Here is a 24844-nt window from a genome sequence, read left to right on the forward strand (position 1 = left end):
AAATGTTCCTCGTCCTGCTCCTGGGGCTTTACTTAGGCACAGGTGAGCTTTTCTCCCCAGTGAGCTCCTGCCCGTCGCAGTGCAGCTGTTTTTACCACAACCTGAGTGATGGATCAAAGGCCAGGTAAGGATGTCCAAATGCAAATGATTTTAAATCAAAAACACACAAAAGCAATTGTTCTGTTTTTTGCCCACAGACGCATCTTTTAAATGCACAGGTATACTCATATGAGGACAGATGCTTGCAAAGAGCTGAACACGTGTTCCAAAGATAATTCAGGGAGTGCATGTCGGTCCAATTTTATTTAATGCAGGATTATCTCTGAAAGGCAATTTCAACCTTCCTATCTATGCGTTTTATTGAGAGTTCGGATGGCTTTGGAAACATTTGTTTCCAGATTGATTAGCCACACATGTATTTGCTAGTGAACCTAACACTGTTATATCCCCTATATTTTAACATTATTTAATGTTAGACTTCAATTAAAGTCTCCAAACTTTTATTTTCATTTACTTTGTAAAGTTCACATGTCATTAAATGTAAACTTTTTGAAGGGTTATCTGGAAGTGCACACAGATTAACAAATGTCTCTGTCTCTTTAAGGAGTGTGATCTGCAATGATCCCGAGATATCTCTTGTGCCTGTCGGGTTTCCTGTTGACACGTCCAAACTGCGCATTGAGAAGACGTCCATCCAGCGGATACCGAGCGAAGCCTTCATCTACCTCTCCAGTCTGGAATTCCTGTGGATGTCTTTCAACACGCTCTCCGCCTTGAGCCCGGACAGTTTCCGGGGACTGCTCAACTTGGAGGAGCTTCGTCTGGACGGGAATGCCCTCACCGCCTTTCCCTGGGACTCTCTGATGGACATGCCCAGTCTCAGACTTCTCGATTTGCACAACAACCAGCTCACCATGCTGCCAGCGGAGGCCACCACTTACATCAAGAACCTCACCTACCTGGATCTGTCCAGCAACAGCCTGCTCACCCTGCCGGCAGAGGTGCTGTCCACCTGGCTCATAGCAAAACCTGTTCAAGGGCCAGAGAGCTCCAAGATGATACTTGGTAAGGACTTCAGTCAGGATGCATGTCTCAATTAAAAATACGAAAGGTATAGCTTTTAACACTGTGCGTAATGGAAGAGTGTTAATTAATTCATCAATCTTGAATGGAAGCTGAAAAAACACATCGTTTGATGTATGGTTGGGGATGGTCGGTAGTAGTTAATCAAAAAAAATTCCCCATTAATATTTGAAGAGGTGCTTTGGAAACCATGTAACACATTCTGCATTAAAGACCAAAGTAACTCTTTATTAAAAAAAACTATTTTTAAGTCGTATACATACACATTATTCTATTTTGCAATTGCAAGCAGATTATTAATGTCTTTGTAAATAATTATGACTCTGTGGTCAACCATAAATGGAAGCTTGTTTAAATGAAAATAATAAATAGCATTATAATAAAAACAAATTAGTAATACTTTTAAATATGTGTTAAGAGAAGTTGTAATTGCTAGTGTGTGTGTGTGTGTGTGTGTGTGTGTGTGTGTGTGTGTGTGTGTGTGTGTGGGGGGGGGGGGGGTGTGTGTGTGTGTATGTGTGTGTGTGTGTGTGTGTGTGTGTGTGTGTGTGTGTGTGTGTGTGTGTGTGTGTGTGTGTGTTTGTGTGTGTGTGTGTTTGTGTGTGAAATACAAAGTTCATCGCTCATTTTTCTGTGTTTCACCTATTCTCATGTGCAGAAAAGTAAGGAGCGAAGGTTGAAAGGACGGCTAACCTGTCCTTGATCACAAGATCATCATCATCATCATCATCATCATCATCATCATCATCATCATCATCATCATCATCATCATCATCATCATTGCCGTTGTAGTTTATGAATTAAATGTTAATCCTCTTACAGGATTAGCATGCAAACATCCACACCGGCCATCTGCAGGCTGCTCTATCACTTTGCTCACAGCTGGACGCTCGTCTTCCTTGTAGCCTCACTTTTACCCTCACCCTCAGGTCTCCACGACAACCCCTGGGTGTGTGACTGTCGGCTCTACGACCTGATCCAGTTCCAGAAGTCTCCCACTCTCTCGGTGGCGTTCATTGACACAAGGCTCCGGTGTTCAGCTCCAGAGAGTGTATCCGGGGTTTTGTTCAGTGACGCAGAGCTTCGGCGCTGCCAGCTCCCACGTATACACACAGCTGTGGCACGAGTCCGGAGCGCTGTTGGGAACAATGTGCTGCTGCGTTGTGGGACCATTGGAGTCCCCATCCCAGACCTGACATGGCGCAAGGCAGATGGGAGGCAACTTAATGGAACAGGTGAGTCAGCAGGTCTTTGACTGTCAGGGTCTCTCACAGAAAGCAACCAGTGGAGATAGTAATGTTGTACGTCTGACTGACAGCTGTGGCAAAAACAGTGAGTTATGCAACACTGCCTGTGACCATTGCTTCCTTTTCCGCATCAATGAAAGGGGCTCTTTCAATAAAAGAAACGTAATATTTGAGTGCTTTATCATACGTTATCCATTTGTAACCATTGTGTAACAATACTATTTTCCCCTCTCTTTCATCGCAGTCCAGCAGGAGACCTCAAAAGAGGGAATCACTTGGTCCATCCTCAGTGTCCCTGCTGTGTCCTATCGGGATTCGGGGAAATACATCTGCAAGGCCACTAACTATGCGGGAAATGCTGAAGCTGTCATTTCTCTTGTTGTCTCTAACTCATCAAAACCAGAGGGGAACCAAACCAGCAATGACAAGAAAGCCAAAGTCAAGAAACCCAAGCCTGTTGGTAAAGCTGCCTACCAGGAGAAACTGGTGGCCAGATATGTGGTTCCAACCTCGACCCCTTCAATCCTGCCCGCCCTGGATCCAGGCCTTCCACCTGGTCTTGGTCCTGATCCGGGACGAGGCAGTTACAGCCTGGCAGACAGAGCCACCCTGGGGCCTGCCACCTCCTCCAACCCAGATGCACTGTTGGATCTGGAGAAGACTAATCTAAGCAACCTGGCGGCCAACACGTCATCACTGCAGCAGGACCCCGACAGGGTGGTCCGCTCAGTAAAGGTGGTGGGGGACACAGACAATACCATTTCTTTGAACTGGAGAGCCCCTAAGGCCAAGAACACAACAGCGTTTAGTGTGCTGTATGCTGTGTTTGGAGAGAGGGACATGAGGAAGATCAATGTTGGGGCAGGGCAAAACCGTGTATTCATCGAAGGCCTGGTGCCCAAAACCAAGTACATTGCTTGTGTTTGTGTGAGGGGGCTGATCCCCAAGAAGGAGCAGTGTGTGATATTTTCCACTGATGAAGCAGCCAGTGCAACTTCGACCCAGAAGCTGATTAATGTGATTGTGATCACGGTGGCCTGTATCATCGCAGTCCCGCTCACTGTCATCGTGTGCTGCGGGGCTCTGAAGAGACGCATTCAAAAGTACTGGGGAAAGAAAACCAAGGACATCCAAGATTCATATGTGACCTTTGAAACACTGTCGCCTGGTACGAAGGCCAAAGGGCTTGAGGGCGAGTATTTGAACAGAGTGAACCCAGAGGAATCCAACAGGCTTCTGTCGGCCCGATCCAGCCTGGACTCTGAGGCCACGGCTAAGATAGAGGGACAACCTAACGAGTACTTCTGCTGACGTCATGCTCCAGCTCCAGCACCTGCGCCACGCCATCTTCCTCGCACTCACCCGCTTCCACGTGCCAGTCCGACCCCTAACTCCCATTCACATCCCCATACCCAAAACGATCCCCATTCCCATCCCCATCCCCAACCTGACACCCAAACCGATCCTTATCCTCATCCGCAAACCGATCCGCATCACCATGTTCATTCTCATTCCCATCCTCATCACCATCACCACCCCCATCTCCATCAACATCCATATTCACATCACTGCTCCTGCTCTCGCCCTCAGCAACATCCTGACGTCAGTCCCCCTCCAACGCGCTCCCGTACGCCCACACCTTGGGATACCCCCCCATCCGTCCCTCCTCGCTGGATCATGCCACCAACTCCACCGCCACAGAGAACCAACTTCTATCAAAGGACTTTTGCACGTTGCACTATAATGGAAATATCAGTTTAGAGGAATATTAACAGATGAATCAATTTACAAACTCTAGGAAAAAAATCCTATTTCGCATACAAAAGTTAAACTCTGTCCAAAAGTATCCAAACATTAATGGTAAAACAACATGCAAACACGCTCATGTTTTATTTATTAATTCGCCTGTAAGAGAAAACATGTCAAAAGTTAAAAGACAATATCATTGTAAACTATATTTTATCTCACTTACATGGCTCAGCTAAGAAACCTCTGCAACTTGATCTGACATAAAGGGAACGCACCGGTAGAAAATCTATTGTTTATACCATATATGTATGTGTATTATTTGTATATAATGTACTAGATGATGTACACTTACATATACAGTTATGCCTGTGCCTCTGTATACATCTGTCATATGTTCTCAGAGAAGATATACACATAGGCATGGTTCAACATTCTGGCGTATGGAGAGAAGCTGGAGCTGGAGAGAAGTACAGAAAGGACTGAACTATGACACAATGTAAATAGGTTGGAAATTATGCTAAATGTTTAAAGACAGTCTAATTCCTTTCAGTGAGACACATACTGAAATATCTCCTGTGTTGTGCCACCTAGAGGTTGCCCCATTAAATGTAGATCTATTTATTCCAATGATATTATTTGATTATAGTTGAATAAACTTTTATATATACATATCCAGTTAGTGGTACTGTGTGTTTTTATATCTCTCACCTCAACATATTAATACATTTCTATTATACATTATTTCATTATTTTATAAATCAATGCAGTTCAAGTGTTTTTACCTTCAATGAAGTGAAAAGGGTGATCATTTATATTCTTTAATAAGTTGATCAAACACATATCCAGGAATCATTTCAGATTTTTCCACATTTTTGATCAGTTTCCGTCCCTTATTAGGGATTTGTATGTTGTAATAACTTTGTTAATCTTAATGAATAATTTCCTTATATCTAAAAAAACTTAAATAATACACTGATATAATCAACTTTTGAACGACATTTCTACTTTTAGCTCTTTATTTATCAGACAATCAAAGGAATCAGTTATTTTGTACAAGGGGATTCAAACCAAAAACGAATTTATTGAACATTTTGGTTACTTACACACACTTTATAAAGGTTGACTTGCCAAAAAGTGCTTTATATAGTGTGTCAGACCTGCTCACCCAGGAATTAGATGCCACTTGTTTGTTTCACGGTCTGTCAGGGATTAAGCTTAGCAGGCTTCACTCGGCAGCCACACTCGACATGTCTTGAGCACGAATGTAACCCTCAATTTAAGGATTTTTCTCGGACTATGGACATAATTTGTTACCTCCTAGTTATAGCTGTGCTTAACATCAAGGCGCATGAAACTTATGCTCAATGTTTACGTGGCTGCAGCTGTGTAGAAGACCGTCATGGAAGGTAAGTCTTGTAGCTTCACCAAGGCTCAGCTAGTTTTATCCCAACTGTGTCAGTCGGTGACGGCATAACCATATAAGACATATGGTTATTCAAAGAGTGCGTATAAAAGTAAGCAATAGGGGCTTTATTGAAGCTAGTAGCTGTCGTTTGTGGTGTTAGTATATTTCAGGTTTATAATTAGCATTAGGCGACACAGTTACCATCTGTTCCTTTAAACTCTCCCCCTTAATCACAGGTCACTCATATGTATGGAGGAGAGTGCGTTTGGTGCCATACCAGAGAACCTTCCAGATGATATGACCAAGATCCGCATAGAAAAATGTCACTTCACTGAAATACCAAGAGGGGCATTCTCAAACACACCTGCATTAGAGAACCTGTGGTTGAACTTCAATGACATCACAGTGATAAACTCAAAGGGTCTGGAGGGTTTGGGGAACTTGACCGAGCTCCGTCTCCAGGGCAACAAGCTCCGCTCAGTACCATGGACAGCGTTCGAGGACACGCCGGGCCTGAAGATCCTGGACCTGAAGCACAACCAGCTGGACGTCCTGCCGGAGCACGCGTTAAAATATTTGCCAGGTCTGACTTACTTAGACTTGTCTTTCAATCATCTTACAGTCATATCGAAGGAGGTCTTTCAAAACTGGCCTCTCTATCAAAAACTACAGAGCACGGAGGAGCGGGATGCGAGTGCTTTAGGGCCGAACATTGTACTCGCTCTGCACGACAACTTGTGGATGTGCGACTGCCGCCTAAAGGGCTTTGTGGAGTTCATAAAGTCCTTGAGCCCCCCGATTATATTGATGAACTCCTACTTGACCTGCTCAGGGCCGGGCTTTAGGGGGGGAAAGTTCTTCCATGAGGTGGAGCTGAAGGCGTGCGTGAAGCCCATCGTCACCTCACCGTCCTCCAACATCAGCATGCCCCAGGGGACCAACCTCACCCTGCGCTGCCTCGCCAAGGCCAGGCCAGAGCCAGCTGTTTGGTGGACATATGGTCTGAAGATAATCAGAGGATTTCATGGTAAGAGTACGATGTGCACGATATATTATCCACACATCCAGAGCGATTTCTTCTGCTGAATTAGTTACTTAAACACATTTTAATCGCAGACCTCATAACCCCTCTTTAAGATGAGTAGAGCTAAATCTGGATATTGGCCCAACGCGATATAATCACCACTGATTCTCAATCTGCCCAACACCATCAGTTGTGATTAAGAGTGTAGGGAGATTATAGTATGCTGTAGCCTACCTAATGTCAGCTGTGCAATTAAATGAATATCTGCGTCATTAGACCTTTGGAGTGGAGTGCTTACTGCAGATCATGACTGCAAGTATCTAGTTCATTACTAACACATAGAAACCAGCCAGCTGCTGCCACTAGAGTCCCTGCTATGTCACTGATTGTGTTGCTGACACACAGTTCAACTTTATAACATGTGGATAATCTCTTAAGAACATTTACAAAATGAGTTGTATTATTCAAGCATTCATGTCCTGCAAATTAACATTTATTTTCATTGTTTTACCCCCAGAGTCTCAGGAAAGAGTGGATGAAGAAACCATCAGATCCTTCCTCGTGATCCCATCCCTCCATAAAACTGATCGTGGTGTCTACACCTGCAATGCTATCAACTTTATTGGAAACTCCTCTGTCACCATCTTCCTGGACGTCCTCTCTCAAGACGGCTCCCAGTCATCACTCCTCCCTGGGAACTCAGCTCCACTTGCGGCCGGTGATGAAAATGTCTACATTGACATCCGTATCTCCAAACAGACAGTACGTGGAATCACCATCGAGTGGCACGCCGCTTTAGACCACCCAACTGAAACCTGGTTCACCATCCACTTTGGCCGTACAGGTACTGATAAGAAGGAGATGATCTACATCGGCCCTGGGATCCACTCGTACTCTGTCTCTGATCTGATGCGTGCTACCAAATATGACATCTGTGTGACCCTTAAGAACCAGGCACCACGTCCCGGGCAGTGCATCGTGTTTGTAACAGGAAGTGACGTTACTGAGATGGAACAGAGGGAGAAGTTGATTCATATAGTGGTGATAGTTTTGGCCATGGTGCTGGCTGTGCCTATCGGTATGTTTGCCTGCACTACTGATGGTAAGTGTACCCGGCTGGAGGACATCATGGAGTCCTGGAAGAGGCGGAGGGGAGGCGGCTCGTCTGGGCTGGAGCGAGAGAGGCAGGGCACCTTCGACAGCCTGCAGGCCGCCAGTGACGAGGGCTTGGTTAATAAAGAATCCAGTGAAGACAAGAAGGTGAGGAGGAGGTCAGAAGACAGGCAGCATAAAGGCAAAGCTGAACCCTGCAGAGTCACAGCTGAACTTTATTAAACTACGACCAACAAGGCAAAACTAATAACTGACCTTGCAATAGACCAATGTCTTACTGTGCATCAGATCTTTTTGTAAAGTAAAATATAAAAGTATAGATTCTGACACAAGTAAAATATTTGAAAGAATGACTGTGTTTTCTTCCTTGGTTTTAATATTATCTCTTCCTCTGTTTTAGGCCGAGAAGAGGTTGCAAAGATGTGAATGATGGCCGTTATGTCGTGAGTGTAATTCAAAGACTTTCCCCACTGTTTTCAAATGATTTCCTGTCCGAAATATGTACATTGTTTGTCTTGGTATCTGATACGTTTCATTGTCATTTACTGTGACACGTTTAAAACTGCTGCTTTATATGAAGATGTAATTTGATTTGATGGAAGAATGCTCATATTTGCTTCTCCCAAATACAATTTTGAGTAGTCAGTGCATCTTATGCAATTCTGTATTAGTGCTTTAATGCTGTGTCATCCATTTATATGTGATGTCAAACTTATTTTATTTTGGTGTTTCACTTTGGTCCAACATTGTTAATTAAGTTGCCATTTTTGTACTGTTACATGATACTGGATCTGGAACAAAAAATCGATTCGATTTTAAATCTATTGTTGATGTAATATGGGTAAATAAACAATATGAAAACTTCAAAGCTTCTTATTTTAAAGGAAATTGTCCATATGGGTTCATAGTCAAGTGCATAGTAATGAGACATACATTACAACCGCATCTGAATGAAATTGATTTCAATTCAGTTTGAGTCAGTCCAATCACGTGGAGAATTTCCCGCATTGTTTCAAGTAAAACATTCGTTACTGACCTTCAGCTGCAGTTACACAAGGAGAAACACATAGAATTGTCATCGTATTAAAGTAGTAACTTTAAGAGATAACCACTTGAGTTTATTCTCTAATGGAGTGGAAGCCTCACAATAACAAGGAGCTCTGCACACAATCAGGAAAATCATTAGATAAAGTTGTGGTTCGAGACAAACTGTAACTGTAAAGTTTCATTAACATATCTTTAGTCCTCTCAGCGTCACAGTGCATTTACGTCACAGTTCCTCGTCTCCCACATCTGCAAATACCACACACAGCAGCCGCACATGATCTCTGCAGACCATCCCGGACAGATGGCACGTTGGATATGCCTCGGCCAATGGCATTGTTCATTTGACATTAATACCCAAACTCTGGCATCCTCTCCAATATCCCCTCCTGCCGTCACTTCATGGGCGTATGAGCCTCATCCCCCATCTCCATTTGTTGTCTGCTCTGATGCAAGCGGCTTGTCTCTGCCGGAGCCCGTTTCTATTGACTCAAGGTTTTAAACGACTTGGGCAGAGACACATCTGCATCCTCTCTCGTTCAGACCTGTTTCTACCATAAGGGTGCATAGATGATGCTTTTTTGTAATCCTTATGCATCTTGTATGACACAAGACAATGTGAATTTGGTCATTTCAGCTATTTCATCTCAGAAAATAATGGATGGGTTAGATCTTTATTTATCTCATTTTCTAACGTAAATGCAAGCAATGCATTATGTAAACAGTACACTACATGATAGACGCAGCTCTCATGGGCAGCAGTGCGCAAAGATGTGTGTTCATTTACCTTTTAAAATCTCTGATGCTCAAAACACATGCCAGGGTTGTTGAAGCCTACGCAAAGCTTTCTTTCATTCTAAAGCATCAATGCTCTTTGCAACTTTTAACTCTGTAATCCTCTATCAAATAGCCCAGTAATCCTGGTTGCCTCTTACATGGCATAACGCATGATCATTTGGCCTGCTCTTCATATTCCATCATTTCATTTCAAAGCATTAACAGCTGGCAACACTGATCACTTTTTTGTCTTTATGTGTGTGAACATTTTGAAGTCAACTAATTCAGTTTGCTTGCTCAATAATCTTTGGGACTGTACTAACCTGAAAAAGCAGCACAGCAGCACACACATGTATGTACTGTATTAGATCTAACTGAGTAAAGAGGCTGTTTTTATTTTGTCCAAAAAATAATCCTCAGAGTTCTCTCTGCGTCATCGTGATCATGTGAGATGTGCCAGAAGAGGCTGCAGAAAGTTCAACATCTTGTCTGTCCAAACTGAATCAGGACAGATTGAGTCTTGGTTCTTCGCCAACACATTACAATATTGTAGAAAGATGAACAAGTTGTTCATTGGATTAGAGAGGGTTATCTTCAAATGTCATGCTTTATGTAACTTTGAAATAGTGTGCGTGTTGTCTCATGATGTCTACACGAATACCCAGTGAGTCGTTCAGTGTTACTTCATAATTGGTAGTGCTCACATTGATATTGGAACTAAGAAGAGCAGAAGTAATATTGTTGTGTAAGGCCTTGTTCATGGACTCCCAAAATATGAACATTCCTGTTGTCCTAAATGAATGCTCAAATCTCCCTAAAGACCGTATAAGTTTAGTTTAAGTTATAATCATTTTATTTGGGGATTTGGGAACTTTGATCCTAAATCTTTGCTCACACGCTCTTCATCTTTCAAGTGTTCAAACAGCTTCTCCTCTATCTCCAGAAGGAGGCAGGAGAGCCTTAGCCGGCTCATTAAGGAGGTGTTGTTCTTAAGATAATGACAACAAAGCCGTCTCTGGTTTTGTTTCTCAGAGCATGATTTCAGGATCCTGGATTCACTATGTTGTGATACTGGACAGTTGTAACTGGCTGTGACCAGACCGGAACATTTCAAAAATGTTTTACTTGAATATTTTCTCCACTTCATTTCACAGTTATGTATTTGCCTTTAAAATGCAAAACATTACTAGAACTGCTTTTGTTACTATTTACTTCAAAGCCTAATATTTTAATTACAAAGGATGGAATCATTTTAAGAAGGATCATGCACTGTTATTGGTTAAACTATTAGAAGTATATAATGCATTTAATGAGCTTCAATCCTAACTATATCATCATTAATGATATCAATATCATATATTTACAATGTGATACATTCACAATGAATTTGGCCGTTTCATTTGCACTAAGGTTAGTTCGATAAATAGATTTAAATGTGCTTTTATCAAAGTAAAAGTGCTTGTTAAATTGTATTTTCATGGTATTGCTTCAGTTAAGTACACATATCTTAACACTTCTTACACACCTGTTGAAATAATAATAATAATAACAACAAATAAACAAAGGAAGTTCTTTTATTTGTAGTAAAATCCTGACAAAATCTTTTGACAAAGAATACACACTTTTGAAACAGATAAACCACCACATATATACAGTAGTAAACAAAGACACACAGTCCTTTAAATCAAACATGTCGTGACAGCTCAAAGACAGGGCTTGAAGCAGAGCTTTACACCTGCGCAGACGGATTAAAGGTCTTCCTAACATGATCACTTGGGTTCCCTTCCCTCGGGCTGAGCGCTTCAGTCAGTTCAAGTGTCATTAAATCTCTTGTAAGGAGCTTGGTCGAATCCCAAATAAACAGTCTTGCTTGTTGACTTCATTCCCGACAAGGGATCTGGGGTGAGGAACTTTAAGCCACTAGTGTGTCAACAAATAGATCAAAAGGTGGAATGTATCTATTTCAAAATGACAGAAACTTGAACAATGATTGCTCATGAATTAAAAACATGATCTGAATTATGAAACACATGAAGGGACTTTTTCTCTCCATCAAGTAAAAATGAAATCTTTGGTACATAAGGAAACAAGCTGTTCCATTGTATTTGTTCTTCCTGAAACACACACACACACACACACACACACACACACACACACACACACACACACACACACACACACACACACACACACACACACACACACACACACACACACACACACACACACACACACACACACACACACACGCACACACATCTATAAGGAGACCTTAAAGCACTGTGAAAAAATGCATTAAAAATACTTTTTGGATGAGGATCATGAAGGCTCCAGGACGGACACTAAGCGGACCTGAAGCACTTTTATTGTTTCAGCATCTTCTTCTGTTCCAGTCTCATCTTGAGCTCTGAAACCAGCGCTAAGTTCACAGTGTCCTGTCTTTTCATCGCTGACTTCTTTTTAGGTTTGATTGCCACTGTAGCTGAGACTGTGGGTACCGACCACTGCCTCTCCCCTTGGATGTAAGGGGGAGGAGGAGGGGGGGCACGAGGAGGGGCACGAGGAGGGTCACGAGGAGGCGAAGGCCAGTGTCTCACAACATTAGTGACGTTGTTGTTGTAGTTGACATTCTCAACAATGACCTCCGGCTCCGGCTCCGACGCTGGCTCTTCCTCTTCCTCCTCTTCTACTCTGAATTTCTTTGCGGGGTTTTCTGCTTTCTTTAAGGGGTTATTGAGGTTCCAGGGGTTTTCTTTCCTCCTCCTCACGCGGCGGTTAGGCTGAATCCGGTTGGACTTTTTGTTGCGCATGAATGTTGCAGTGGAGATGATGACTGTGACTATGACCATGAGACTAATAGCACTAGCAAGCAGGCCTAGGATTTGAAATGGATTGTTTCTACTTTGCAAAAATGATCCCAAAGGCCCCCCACTGAGTTGGGTCTGTAAAAGAGCACAAGAAGAATTCATATATGGGACTGAAGTCCTAGTTTGTCACACAACAAAATAACTTATTATTATTGTCCCATTTATGTTTTGTGGTAAAGTTTGAAATAATTATGTGTGTAAATACAGATCGCAGTTATTGCAAATGTATTGCCATAATACAGTTTGTGTCCAAACTATTTTTCGTTTTTCTCGTGAATGACAAATTAATCTTACTTAAAATGATGATTTAAGTTCTGCTTTGTCAAGACAAGATCAGAGAGGTTGACTGGGCGACCTGTAGCTGAGACCATCCAGCACCTGAGAATACATGTTCATGAATCGAATTAAAAATCGAAAACTAGAACTTGGTTTTAGTGTCCTATGTGAGGACTAAATCAGGACAAAAACAAGAAAAATTGGAAAATTGTGCTCTTGTACTCTTTCACAGACACAGCCCTGTTCTACGACAAAATCCTTTGAAAAATATTTGCTATATACTTGTTACCACGGAGTTGAGTACTGCTGTGCTGATGATCTCAAGGTCAGTTTCATTTATACGACAGACCTCCTTATAATCTTTCTGATCTTGCCTTTAGACTGTACACGGGTCTTTTTCACAGAGTTCCAGTATATAAGAGTTGAAATGAAGATTGTCAGTGAAATGGCGAAGGTGACAGCGGTGAAACAAATCCCAAACACAGCCCCTGGACGCTTCCTGAGGCCCATGAAGTATGAGACAAATCTGGATTTCACCTGAAAACATGACAATCGCATTTAGAGATTAAGATTTGTTCTGTCAACAAATCTGATAATTTGGCAAACAACCTGATATACTGGGCTTTGAGAAAATGGGTTATTCTGCAAAAAAGTTGCACCCGTTTAAAAAGCATTACTTTAGAAAAATCTGTAGAATTCATCAAATTGTATTGTACTGTAAATAGACCCCTCATATGGGTGAGACTGACATATTTCTACCCATTCCTTGTTGTAACTTACAGCTTCAGTGATGTCGATCTTGATGACCGCAGTGGTACTGAAGGACGGCTTGCCGCGGTCCCGGGCCTGCACCACCAGAGACCAGGTGCAGTCTGTCTGCTTGGTGATGTTCTGAATGATGGCCATCGATTTAATGTAGGACTTCAGCATGATCTCCCCCGTGTCAGCGTCAATGTCAAATATGTTGTTGTCTGGCTCAGCTTTCATGATGGCATACTCAATGACATTGTTGGGTATTTCTGCATCTTGGTCCACAGCCTGTGTGGATACATTGCATTAAAACCATGGAATGTCTTGGGTTACACTTTATCTGAGTTATTCAAAAAGAGCCAATACCTCTATTTTTACCGGTGCTCCAATCACCATGGTCTTCTCGAGGAAGTTATTGTTGAATGCAGGTGGATGGTCATTCAGGTCCAACACAGTCACAAAGATCTCAGCCAGGCTGTACTTCCCCTCAGCGTCCTCTGCCTTCACATAGAAGTTGTACTTTGACTTCACCTCGGCGTCCAGGCTCGCCCACGGCTGGGTGTAGATGATCCCAGATGCAGGCTGGATCGAGAACCTGTAAATATGACAGGATTTAGAGTGTAACAGCATGCACTCCATTTGTTATTGCAAACATTTGGATCAAGACCCTTGTGGAGGTATGGGTATCACTTCATTTAAAAAGCATGCATTGACTGTCACCTGTTTACATCTCTGCTCAACCCTCCTCCTCCTGTCCCCTCGGATCAATTAACCAATCACTGCTCTCGACTCCACACCCCCATTCAAAACCCAAAGGGGATCAAGCTGTGGTTGGCCTTACATTTAGATCTTCCGTCATTTTTCTTTAATCTCTTAACTGTCATCATCACAACATGCCAGACCACACACTTTTCATGTCTGTGTTTTTATTTGATCCTTCCTCGATTTTTCTTGATATCATTCCTGTGTTTTTTTTATTGTCTTTGTTGAACACTTTGGTAACGTATGTTTTTTATTTTCTTTCACATAAAAAGCTGCATTTGAAACTTGAATGCACTAGATCAGGATGATACCACTGCCAATGAAATGTAGTCATTAAATATAGAAGTGTTAACATATAGAGAAGGATTGGGATTAGACTGTTTTTCTGACTGACTTGTTTGGTTACCCAGCATTGACTCTGTCACAGTGTAGTAAGAAGTAAAGAACAGTCTATTTTCTCCTCCAATCCCATTACAGGATTAACAGAGAAAGAGGGCAAGCAGGCGAAGATCAGGACTTCATGGATTTGTCATAGTACGCTGAAGTGTGCAAAAAGATACTGTAAAAAACATTAGATTTTCAAATGCTTTAGCAGTACCATGAAGTGTTGCCATTTATTGCTTCATAAAAGATTTCAAAGGAGGAGTTTTGGACTAATCATGAGTGGCACAGTTTTAACGCACGCACTAAAATAGAAAGGGTCCAAATCTGTCTCTTCTGCTTATTTTGGAAATCCTTTCCCTGAGTGCCATGTGGCATCATACATCTCCTCTAATTTGTCGCTACAGAGCTTAAAATCTGTGCTGAGATGTAAAAAAATGCTCTCCTATTATTTACATTTCATCGTACACAAGGTGATTTATTGGGAACAGCCCTGAGGGATTAAATACATCCCTAACAACACGTGTGTTTACGTTGCCGCCACACTTTACAGGTTCATGTTTACTCTGTGTTTCTGTTTTTAAATCTAGTCTCTTGGTCCTCTAAGGAATGCAGATTGAAATATGATTAAAAAAACAAGCAAAAGAGTGTTAGTGTTGACTTTGTACGGCATGCAGGTGACCTTTAGGATTGTATCTGATGTGAAAGGAAACGCACGCTGTGGGTATACTGCGTGTTATTAAGAGTAAACAGTGACCTCTGAGCCTTTTTCTCAGAGGTTAGAATTCTAACTGGAAATCTAATAAGAATCGAGCAGAAAGCAAATACCAGCAAATCCTTTGAGGGACTACAGCGCTTAGGTGCAATAAACAGAACAAAGTCAGAATATGAAAAACAAGTCTGTGGTCGTATTTCTGTGCAGGTTTCAGGCTTTAGGTGGTCTTTACAGTAGCTTGCAATTAAAAGGCAACATCTGTCATTTCATTAAATAATTTTCTGAAACAAGTGTTTTCTAAGTGTATCAACAGCTCAGAGTATTGCCTAAGGGTTGGTGATTTTCCTTTGGTATGTTGAGACTGACAAAATAACTACAAAATGTCGGATTAATAGACTCAGAAAAAGGTAGTGAAGCACAGTGAAAACATGGTTTGATAATAAAACTTGCAGGAAATCTCACCATTGGATTTTATTAAAGGTATTTTAATGGGGTGTTGAGGCGCCTCCTGTAACTTTTGCATACTCACAATTCAGCCCCTGATCCATAGATGGAGTACTTCACATCACCCCAAGGTCCTGAGTCTGGGTCTATAGCCTGTGCATGAACATAAAAGACAGATTTTAGAGAAAGAAAATGTTATGAGTTTGGACTGATATTAGGTCAGGTCAGCAGTAAATCTAAAATCTGAGTTTTAGAGCAGTATGTGGCTCAGTGAGCTAAGACATATCCCACTTACATCTACTACGTCATACAGCTAAACCACAACATATTAATATTAGATTTGTTTGGCAGCAAATAGTTCCCCTCTCTACTTAAGCAGAAAAGAGGAACTATCTGCTGCCATGAGCTCATGAAAACAAATGAATCTGCCCTGGATTGGACGATAAGTTGCGCAGGTCATCTATAAAAAGACTATTTTTTGATGTCATAGGAACATCATGATGGGTATCGGCTAATCTGTCTGTCTGTCGCAGCTGGGGGGCCTGTTCGCTGTCTCCATGTGTCCAAGGTCACTTGTTGGCTGTTCTTTTATCTGATTGAAATTGCCTGGGATCAAGGGAATGAGCCTCTGGTGTTCACGCAAAGGCAGGATTTATCAGCAGCTCCCCTGCTGCTTTGAGGGTCAGGGTGATATGAACTGACAAGAGGGTGAAGAAAATTCTATCTATTTATCTATCTATCTATCTATCTATCTATCTATCTATCTATCTATCTATCTATCTATCTATCTATCTATCTATCTATCTATCTATCTATCTATCTCTCTATCTCTCTCTCTCTCTCTCTCTCTCTCTCTCTCTCTCTATCTATCTCCCTGTAACATGTTGTTCAGTTAGTTCATGTCAGTTCTGTACGTATTTTTTTGTGGTGCAGCTGCATGTGCTGCTAAGCTTCGGAAAATAAAATCTGGGAATTTGGTGTTACACAACAAATGAAAGTGATAGCCATCTGGCAGCTTACCTCGCCTAGCTTTTATCTACATGTTTTCACATATTATCCCGACCCTTACCGCTCCAAAAGTCTACATTTAGGGTATTAATGGGCCTCTTGGGCTTTTTGTTAAAATTCCTCTTTAGCTCAGAGTGACGTACATTGGTGTTGGCATGTATTTTTAGACAGGATGAACTCTCTCTCACCGTGACTGACACTACATTGGAGCCACCGGGTGAGTTTTCTGGTATTCTGGCGATGTAGTACTCGGAGGAGAATTTGGGAGCGTTGTCATTCGTGTCCAAGAGATGTATGACAATGTCTGCTGTGGCACTGAACCTCTCGGGCGTATCGATCTCAACTGCAAGTAGCTAAAGAGGAGAAAGATCAGGAAATAAACACATAGAAAATGAGTGATAAAATAACAGATGCAGGTGATAAAACATGTGTGCGATGTGATGCCATTTCAAACTACTCTGGTGCAATGGGTTAACCTTGTATGTGATGAAGTGGTGTTTCTCAAAGTCCATGGCAGCAGAGTCTTCTACTAAGATTGTGACCTGGGCCTCATTGAGGACAGTCTGCGGGACGACTCGCAGCATCCTTCCTGGTCCGATGAGTTTAAGATTGAATTTAGCATTCGCACCCTGCATTCGCACAACACAAATCATCACAATAGTCAGAAAGTTTCATCAGTAAAAATAACTGTTATGTCATAAATGGAATGGAACTATTTATAGTCATCTGCTTTGTTTGTTATAAATCTATTGCACACAAAAGAGACATTTATATTATAATCCATGTAGTATAGTCCCTTTAATCAAAATAAAAGCTTTTGATCCGTCTGTTATTATAGTAATGTATAAGAAATCAGGATATCAGTATAGCAGCAGAAATATTGTCGGTGAAACGTAATATCGCTGGACAAAGAGAACTCGACCTGTGTTGTAACAGTATTAAAAGAGCATTTGGTGAACATCAGCCATTTGGAGGAGGCTCATAGAAGGAGCTGGAAACCCAGACAGACTTGCATAATCTGACAAATGGCACAGTTAGAGAGCACCTTTTAATTTGTGTTGGCTTACTTTCAAATGTGTGCAATTTTAAAAGGATTGTCTGTGTTAATGGCAGGCTTAAGGTAATTTCATACACAGAAGGCCATACGATGAATGTTGATTACATCAGTTATTTTATTAGATAACAATATCATTTGAGGGAGGTGTGTGGCGCAGTGGAATAGTGCGTTGGTATTCGGATCAGGGGAGCACAGGTTCAAACCCCACTGCAGTCAGCATGTCATTGTGTCCCTGGGCAAGACACTTCATCCTCTTGTGGGGATTGCCCACAGTATTGAGTATGTAAGTAGCTTTGGATAAAAGCGTCTAACATGTAATGTAATGTAATTTGGGACAAATTAGTCTTATTACTGTACATCATTACTGTCACATAATCACTCCGTCCCCATTAAATGTGGTAGCTTTCAAAGGCAGTACTACTATTTCATGGCTAAAGAGGGTACTTGCTTGGTATAAGCAAGTATCCTGAAATATGCCTTTTTTTCGTTTACATTTTTGTTTCACATTTCAGTCAGGGTATGACAAGATGTTATTGGTCTTCTCACCTGATCGGAGTCGTTGACAGTGATTTTCAGCCCTCTGAGAATCTCTCCCTCGGGGGGATGCTCATACATGGTCAGCTGAAACATGTTCTGGGTGCCGTTCTCTCCGTAGAAAGTAGGCGGATTATTGTTCAGGTCCACCACACGGATCACCAGCATGGTCGCCCCACTGTCCAAGAGCCTGCCTTCAGGACTCACTTCTGATGCCTGGAGACAGGGATTAAAGGTCAAGCAGATAACACACAGCTATCTCTTAGACTTGGGGATATTTAATCTACCTAGATCAGTGGTACTTTGTGAGCTGCCACTCACCTTGACTTTAATATTGAAGATCTCTCTCTTCAGATACATGGGGTCAGTCAGCAGGGTGATGCAACCGCTTGTTTTATTGATGCTAAAAACCCCATCGTCGCCTGTAGGGACAAACAACAGACTATGAGCACCTTTGCCATATTTCAAACTCCTTCCAATCTTCTTTGAGTGAAATGCTTACCACTGTCAAAGGAATACTGGATTGGATTTGGGCTTCCCACATCGCCATCTTTTGCCACGACAGTGAATATTTCAGATCCCTGGGGGAAAATCAGAAGATTCTGCTGTTATTACTTTTTCAAAGACATAGTTTTACTTTCTTTTATTACTTTTTGTTTGACAGAATGCTCTTTGACTTTTCATTGTCTATGGCGTCCTGCCCATGGAAATGTTCATGAAAAATACCTCGTTATGACTTATTTATGACATACTTTACTATGTATTTACGTATACTATTTTTCTTCTACAAATAATACTATTATATACAATTGTTGACATACTATAATGAGACTTCTTTCTTTACTTAGACATGTTTTATGGTCTCCTACACTAAGACCTTTTTATGGCATACTGCAATATGACCTTTATTTTTTTATATAACAATATACAATTACTTTTTTAAGACATTTTTATTATTTCTTATATTAAACAACTCTAATATGTGACTATTGACAAGATCACATTGTCAAAATCTAATGATATAGGAGGTGAAGAAGAAAAGAGCTAACAAAGCAGGAAATGTACTGAGTCACCCCGTTGGTGCACAGTTTCACAACATATGTCATAACAATTCTGAGCCTGATCTTCACTGAGTCTTCCGACATTAAAATGTCATGATCCTAATTATTCCCTTTCGGATGAACATCAGAATGTGTAATCTCTTTCATATGACTGCTGTGACATTCTGTGGCTGAGGAGATAGCTGCTTTCATTTGAGCTAAGCTATTAAGAAAGCAGCATGGGCATTGCTGCAAAATGTCAGCAACTAAAGCTGTTTGATACCTGATGATGCTGTCTTGTGTGTGGGCTCTTTTGTAGGTTCTTACATGACCTATACTGTGAATGAAGAAATAAATTGCATTGCCTATGTGAGGTTACCATGTGTTGCAATGCTGCTATGATTTAATTTAAGAAACATGCGCCAGTTGCAATACAGACTACAAGTTTTTATAAAAAAGCGTAAAAGCAGGCCATCATTGAAGGTTGTTTTCATACTCACTGGCACTGAGATTTCATAAATGTAGCCAAAATACGGTGTCCCAATGAAGGCTGGCGGAGTGTCTTGTGCATCAACCACGTTGATCGTCAGAGTAGCAGAGGATGACATGAACTGCTCCTTGCCATTGAAATTACCACCACCATCCTGAAACAAAAGAAAGTTGTTTTAATACTTCTTGACTCCTTCCTGAAATAATGTTTACAGTCAGGTGTAAACAGCAGTGTCATTTGTAATACATTTGAATAAAGTACAAAGTTATGTTTGTGCTTTTTAATGTTTATATTGTGTTTAATGATAGCACTCTTTAAACTCATATCCACTCCAAACTTTGTTATATGTTCTTGAGGCCTACCAAATGTGTTGAGTACATAATTCTTAATAAAATCTTTGAAAAGCTGACTCTTAAAGTATTGTTGAAAGCTGTATTGTTTAAATCCATGTGTCCTTGCCATGTGTGCAATAACATCACTGGTGCTATTAGCAGCTGAAAGCTCCACAGGGTATTATAGCCCACTTGTTTTTAAAATGAAAAATAAATTATTTGACGACAGAACAACTTTATGGGTGTTGATGCACCCATTACCTTTGCAACGACAGTGACAAAGTGCATCTTTGTTTTCTCATAGTCCAACGTTTCTCCAGATTTGATACGAAGGACACCACTATTCCTGTCCATGGCAAACAAACTGGACTGAGCATTCTGTGACAGGGAAAAGGGCAAAAGCAGGATTTTTTAAAAACACACACATGCAGGGTTTTAAAAAGGTCAAATGAGTAAAAGCCTCTTGCTAAAACCCCATTTTCAACCACTCACGTGAGATATCATGAAAAATAGTCAGATGGATGCGTAAAAAACATTTGAATTAGGACACAGCTATACAAAGTCTATAACATTGTCCATCTGGATTTAAAGAGCCCATATGCTCAAGGACAGTGCATGCAGGTGAAAGCTGCTGTGTCCAGATGTGCACTGCCTCCCCTCGACACTGTCACTCCAGGCCAGATGTTCTTCGGTCCTAATAGTCCAAAGTGCAAACTAACATTCTCTGTCACCCCCTGCCAAAGCAGCCCTCTAAGCCTTCAATACCTGATACAAATGTGATTGTGATTTAATCCCCATCGTCAGGCACATGCACACATGGGCATCAGAAAACCCTGAACTGATGTTAACCTCGTTATCTGTACATCTATACATATTTCCGTGACGAGAAGATTAACTTTAGAACTGGCCGGCGTCATCTCGTGTTTCATGTTCGGGGAGCATTTTAAAAAATGTTGTGTCTGAGCTTATTTCGTTATTTTTATTCTGTTTTAGTTTATTGCAGTAGTCAGATAATGTGGGGCCTGTGGGGGTCGAGTAATACCTGGAGGAAGTAGTTGACTGAGCCCCCTGAGCCTGTGTCTTTGTCCACTGCCTCCACTTTGTAGATGCTGCTGCCAGACTCGGTTGTCTGAAAAATAGAAAATAATGTGGGTCACAACATTTAAGACTTACACATATATTCATCTATTGTTTCAAAAATATACTGTCATTTTCATTTTATGGTTCATAAAGCAAACACTTTTCTTACTTCCAGGACTTCAATGATTGCCGGTAGGTTTTGGAATTCAGGTTTTTCATCGTTTGCATCCATTACAAATACTGTGACTCTTTCCACAACCTGAAACATGAAACATGTTCAAGTTTATTTTTGTTGGTTTCACAAGCGATACACCAAACTAATTATTATCACACATTCAACTAGATATGTTTACCTTGCTTTGTCCATCTGTGATGCTGACAAGGACGTCAATAGAATCTTGTTTCTGTGAAGGGACGGTCAAATAAATGATATGAAGAAATACATACATTTACATCACAAGTCCTGAGGCCTTTGTTAACTTTACCTCTCTGTCCAGCTTTTCCGCCAATGTGATGTTTCCGGTTTTGGAGTTGACCCTAAAGTATTCTTTTGACCCTGGATCAAAAGAAAGGCCATACCTCACCTCCTGGCCCTCAGGGTCTGAGCCATTGAGGCAATAGATCTGTGTACCTAAAGGAAGACGTCAACATGTAAAACAAACCGCTTTGTCTGCTGACTGGTTCGGACATGTTTGGAAGAGTCAAAGCCTACCCTCAAGACAAAACAAATTATCTCTGTAGTTCCTTTTAGTTTCTCAGTTTAAGAATAAGAAATCATTTAGAAAATCTAACTCTAATCGACAACCAAGGATTATAGTTAGCCTATTGTTTGGCCCAAACTGCTGTGTAAAATACTGTCACACACATCAACAGCAGCAGTAGAGGAGAATGTAAGTGTGAGAGCCTTCATGCCACACAGCACCTGTTCATCTATCAAAGACTATTTAACATGGACTCCCAGATATTGGCATCCAAAACATGCCCTTTCAATGATTGATGGTTCCAACAGTACAGAATTAGCTGTTCATGCTAAATGTCCTGCTTTTTGTATTGATCTCACCGACAGCCGTGTCCTCTGAGAGGCTGAACAGCGCCATGTTCCCATTGTAGTTGTAGGGTCCATTGTCGTAGAAAAAGGGTGCAAAGTCTGCTTGTGCTGAGGACAAATGAAATAAGAACACCTTAAAAAGCTAGAATGTTTTAATTCATGGATTTATTCAGTGAGACAAGAGAAGAAGTAATAACATAATCTGCTAAAATCCACTTCAAGACAATGGTACTAGCGTACCATGCTGTGAATGGATCTGGCCCTTCCTACATCCAGGACATGGTTAAACTGTACACCCCAGCACATGCACTCCGCTCTGCATCAGCCAAACGACTTGTTGCACCCGCACTGCGAGGGAGACCCAAGTTCCCATCAGCAAAAACACGTCGGTTTGCTATCCTGGCTCCAAAATGGTGGAATGAGCTCCCCATTGAAATCATGAGAGCAGAAAGCTTACACATCTTCCGGCGCAGGCGATTGAAAACTCATCTCTTTCGACTCCACTTCGAGCGATAGAATTACTAACAAAGAACTGCTAACAGAGCACTTATATACTAATAAAGGACTGGCTTATCTAAAACCAGTTGAGTAGCACTTGAAATGTTTTGGCTCTATGAAACCTTATTTATATGATTCTGTTTGTATCTTCCTGGTCGAATGCACTTATTGTAAGTCGATTTGGATAAAAGCGTAAGCTAAATGTAATGTAATGTAATGTAATGTAATCTTTCTTTTACAAATTGACAGTTGAATTTAGGACTTATAAAACAAACTCATTATTGCTGTAGTACAATCAATCAATTTACTGGCTAATGTTTGTTCAAGCAATTTAGTTAGATATTTTTCTCGTGTCTGTCGTTACAGGTTTCACAAATGTAGTTTTAATTTCAAAACGTAAACCAAACTCACTCTACTGTACTGTGCTGTCGCCCCACCTTATTAGTCACTTTGCCTGGGATTACGATGGAGTTACGTCAACATCTTAACATACCTTTCTAAACATAGACCTCTGAGCTCTGGTGGTGCAAACAATGCTGCTTTAATATGTAAAGTGAAAGTCATCTAAATATTCAAATTACATTTACAATTGAAACAAATCAATCAGCATGATAGTCATACATAGTATAAACACACTCAAACACACACATGAGATCAACTAACCAAGTCAGGCAATATTAACCAATTGAAAACAGAATACATTTCAATATAAACTGAGGTTAAATGTATCAACCCAGGGGCTGTCAGCATTTATAATCAGATCACAGCAACAGGACACATTTAAACAGAGAATGAGTAACTTACCAAAGCAGGCATGTATAAACACAAAAAGCAGTGGAAAATGTAGTATCTTTACATTCTTCATCCTAAAGAATGAGGTCATTTAACCGCACCATGAAGACGGCTCCGTCGAGAGTCCTGGACATGAGATGCAGCTCTCGAGGTGCTCCTGTGCGACTGGAGAAGGTGAAAGGCAGCACGCACAAGCTAATCCAATGAGACATCTCAAGAGTTACTCCTGGGCCCTCTCAGTCCAACAGGGGTTTGCAATAGACAGGAGATGGCCTTTTCTGCAGGCCAGACAAAACAAAGTTATGCCACAGCTTTGCAGATCACGGAGAGGTACATTTTTTATTTTCTTATTTTTTTTCAAGTACACAGTTTTGATTTACAACAAATAATTTAAAAACAAATCATAGATGCACTTTTTCCATCATGTCCTGATATGTTGGAATAATGTAAAGAATAACACAATGTAAGAAATGTGTGTGTCTGAAGATAAGAGAGCTAAACTGTCCAGCTATTATGGCTAAACGAATGTCAAATTTGACTTTGAATGTATATTTTACATTGAAACCTGTATGTTAATTTTGATATATTGCTTAAACTTTATCAAAAGTTTTGGACCATTACAATCTAAGCACTGTAAGATTTAGCTTGTATTCTAATTTGGAGAATGTAATGGTTTTACAAGATACACAGTCTACTGTATACTGAATAGCCACTAATTAAAGGTATCATGCCTTTATGAATAGATTTAAATTTAAATAAATGAGACATTTGTATTAAACATAACTTACATTTAAAAACATATTTTACATAAATGTGATGTAAGGAGGTGGAGGGATTCAAGTATACAGAATCATTATTGTCATAATACACGCTGTTTTACCAATAAATACAGTTCCATCTGTTATGCACTCCACAGCCATTTGTTGCATTAAGGAAAACAACTCCAGGATATACTAAATTAAAATAATAGCTACTAAACAGAGGATGACAGTAGATGAAAGCAATAAGTGATCTGATTATGGATGTTATAGTAGATATCATGATGGGAATGTGTGGACTGATGACATAAACTGCCTTGTTTGTCATATAAGGGGCAAACAAGGCAGGAGGACATGTTTACCTTATTTTTTACAAGATATTACTTTTATTTGAGACGCATTCTCTTGAAATAAAAACAAAAATGATTAGTTGATTTATTGCAACATAAAGTTAACGTAGCCATTCTTATGTTTTAACAGATACTGTAATATAAAATCATAACATCTGTTATATTTGGCCCTTTTGATTAAAAAAGTAAATGTCAACTCTACGATGCCTACTGTATGCAC

The 24844-nt window shown here is 40.8% G+C and overlaps 3 protein-coding genes across 5 annotated transcripts; 2 read left to right on the plus strand and 1 right to left on the minus strand.

The window, feature by feature from the left end:
* lrit1a (leucine-rich repeat, immunoglobulin-like and transmembrane domains 1a) lies at positions 1-4685 on the plus strand. Its single transcript, XM_079690301.1, has 4 exons — positions 1-124; positions 605-1065; positions 2013-2318; positions 2575-4685. Exons 1-4 carry the CDS (start codon positions 3-5, stop codon positions 3639-3641), a joined length of 1956 nt encoding a protein of 651 aa, XP_079546427.1. The 5' UTR covers positions 1-2; the 3' UTR covers positions 3642-4685.
* A 690-nt stretch (positions 4686-5375) lies between these two features.
* Positions 5376-7843, plus strand: lrit2 (leucine-rich repeat, immunoglobulin-like and transmembrane domains 2; the record flags this gene model as incomplete). Its single annotated transcript, XM_079690416.1, has 3 exons — positions 5376-5485; positions 5721-6511; positions 7026-7843. The coding sequence occupies 3 exons, from the start codon at positions 5376-5378 to the stop codon at positions 7841-7843; spliced, it is 1719 nt and encodes a 572-aa protein (XP_079546542.1).
* A 3722-nt stretch (positions 7844-11565) lies between these two features.
* cdhr1a (cadherin-related family member 1a) lies at positions 11566-22584 on the minus strand. Of its 3 annotated transcripts, none has more exons than XM_079689847.1 (18): positions 22467-22584; positions 22239-22334; positions 21664-21809; positions 21532-21582; positions 21348-21437; positions 21141-21227; positions 20360-20476; positions 19777-19920; positions 19560-19613; positions 18739-18817; positions 18558-18658; positions 18249-18452; positions 17122-17274; positions 16834-16998; positions 15723-15790; positions 13702-13930; positions 13366-13623; positions 11566-12384 (listed from the first exon to the last, which is right to left on the minus strand). In XM_079689847.1, exons 2-18 carry the CDS (start codon positions 22273-22275, stop codon positions 11806-11808), a joined length of 2562 nt encoding a protein of 853 aa, XP_079545973.1. In that variant the 5' UTR covers positions 22276-22334; positions 22467-22584; the 3' UTR covers positions 11566-11805. The 3 variants fall into 3 exon arrangements, with proteins under 3 accessions (XP_079545973.1, XP_079545974.1, XP_079545975.1); XM_079689849.1 differs by lacking the exon at positions 11566-12384 and adding an exon at positions 12414-13122; XM_079689848.1 differs by lacking the exon at positions 19560-19613.
* Between the last annotated feature and the right edge of the window lie 2260 nt (positions 22585-24844).

This window comes from Notothenia rossii (assembly GCF_949606895.1).
Source record: "Notothenia rossii genome assembly, chromosome: 6".
Lineage (NCBI taxonomy): Eukaryota > Metazoa > Chordata > Actinopteri > Perciformes > Nototheniidae > Notothenia > Notothenia rossii.

Excerpts from the sequence above, each read along its gene's own strand:
- lrit1a (XM_079690301.1), top strand. The coding sequence starts at position 3 with ATGTTCCTCGTCCTGCTCCTGGGGCTTTACTTAGGCACAGGTGAGCTT. Across the intron at positions 125-604 it reads AGTGATGGATCAAAGGCCAG|GAGTGTGATCTGCAATGATC; the intron begins GTAAGGATGTCC and ends TGTCTCTTTAAG. Across the intron at positions 1,066-2,012 it reads GAGCTCCAAGATGATACTTG|GTCTCCACGACAACCCCTGG; the intron begins GTAAGGACTTCA and ends CCTCACCCTCAG.
- cdhr1a (XM_079689847.1), bottom strand. The coding sequence starts at position 22,275 with ATGGCGCTGTTCAGCCTCTCAGAGGACACGGCTGTCG. Across the intron at positions 20,477-21,140 it reads CAGTCAACTACTTCCTCCAG|AATGCTCAGTCCAGTTTGTT; the intron begins GTATTACTCGAC and ends TCCCTGTCACAG. Across the intron at positions 18,659-18,738 it reads CCAGTATTCCTTTGACAGTG|GCGACGATGGGGTTTTTAGC; the intron begins GTAAGCATTTCA and ends TTGTCCCTACAG.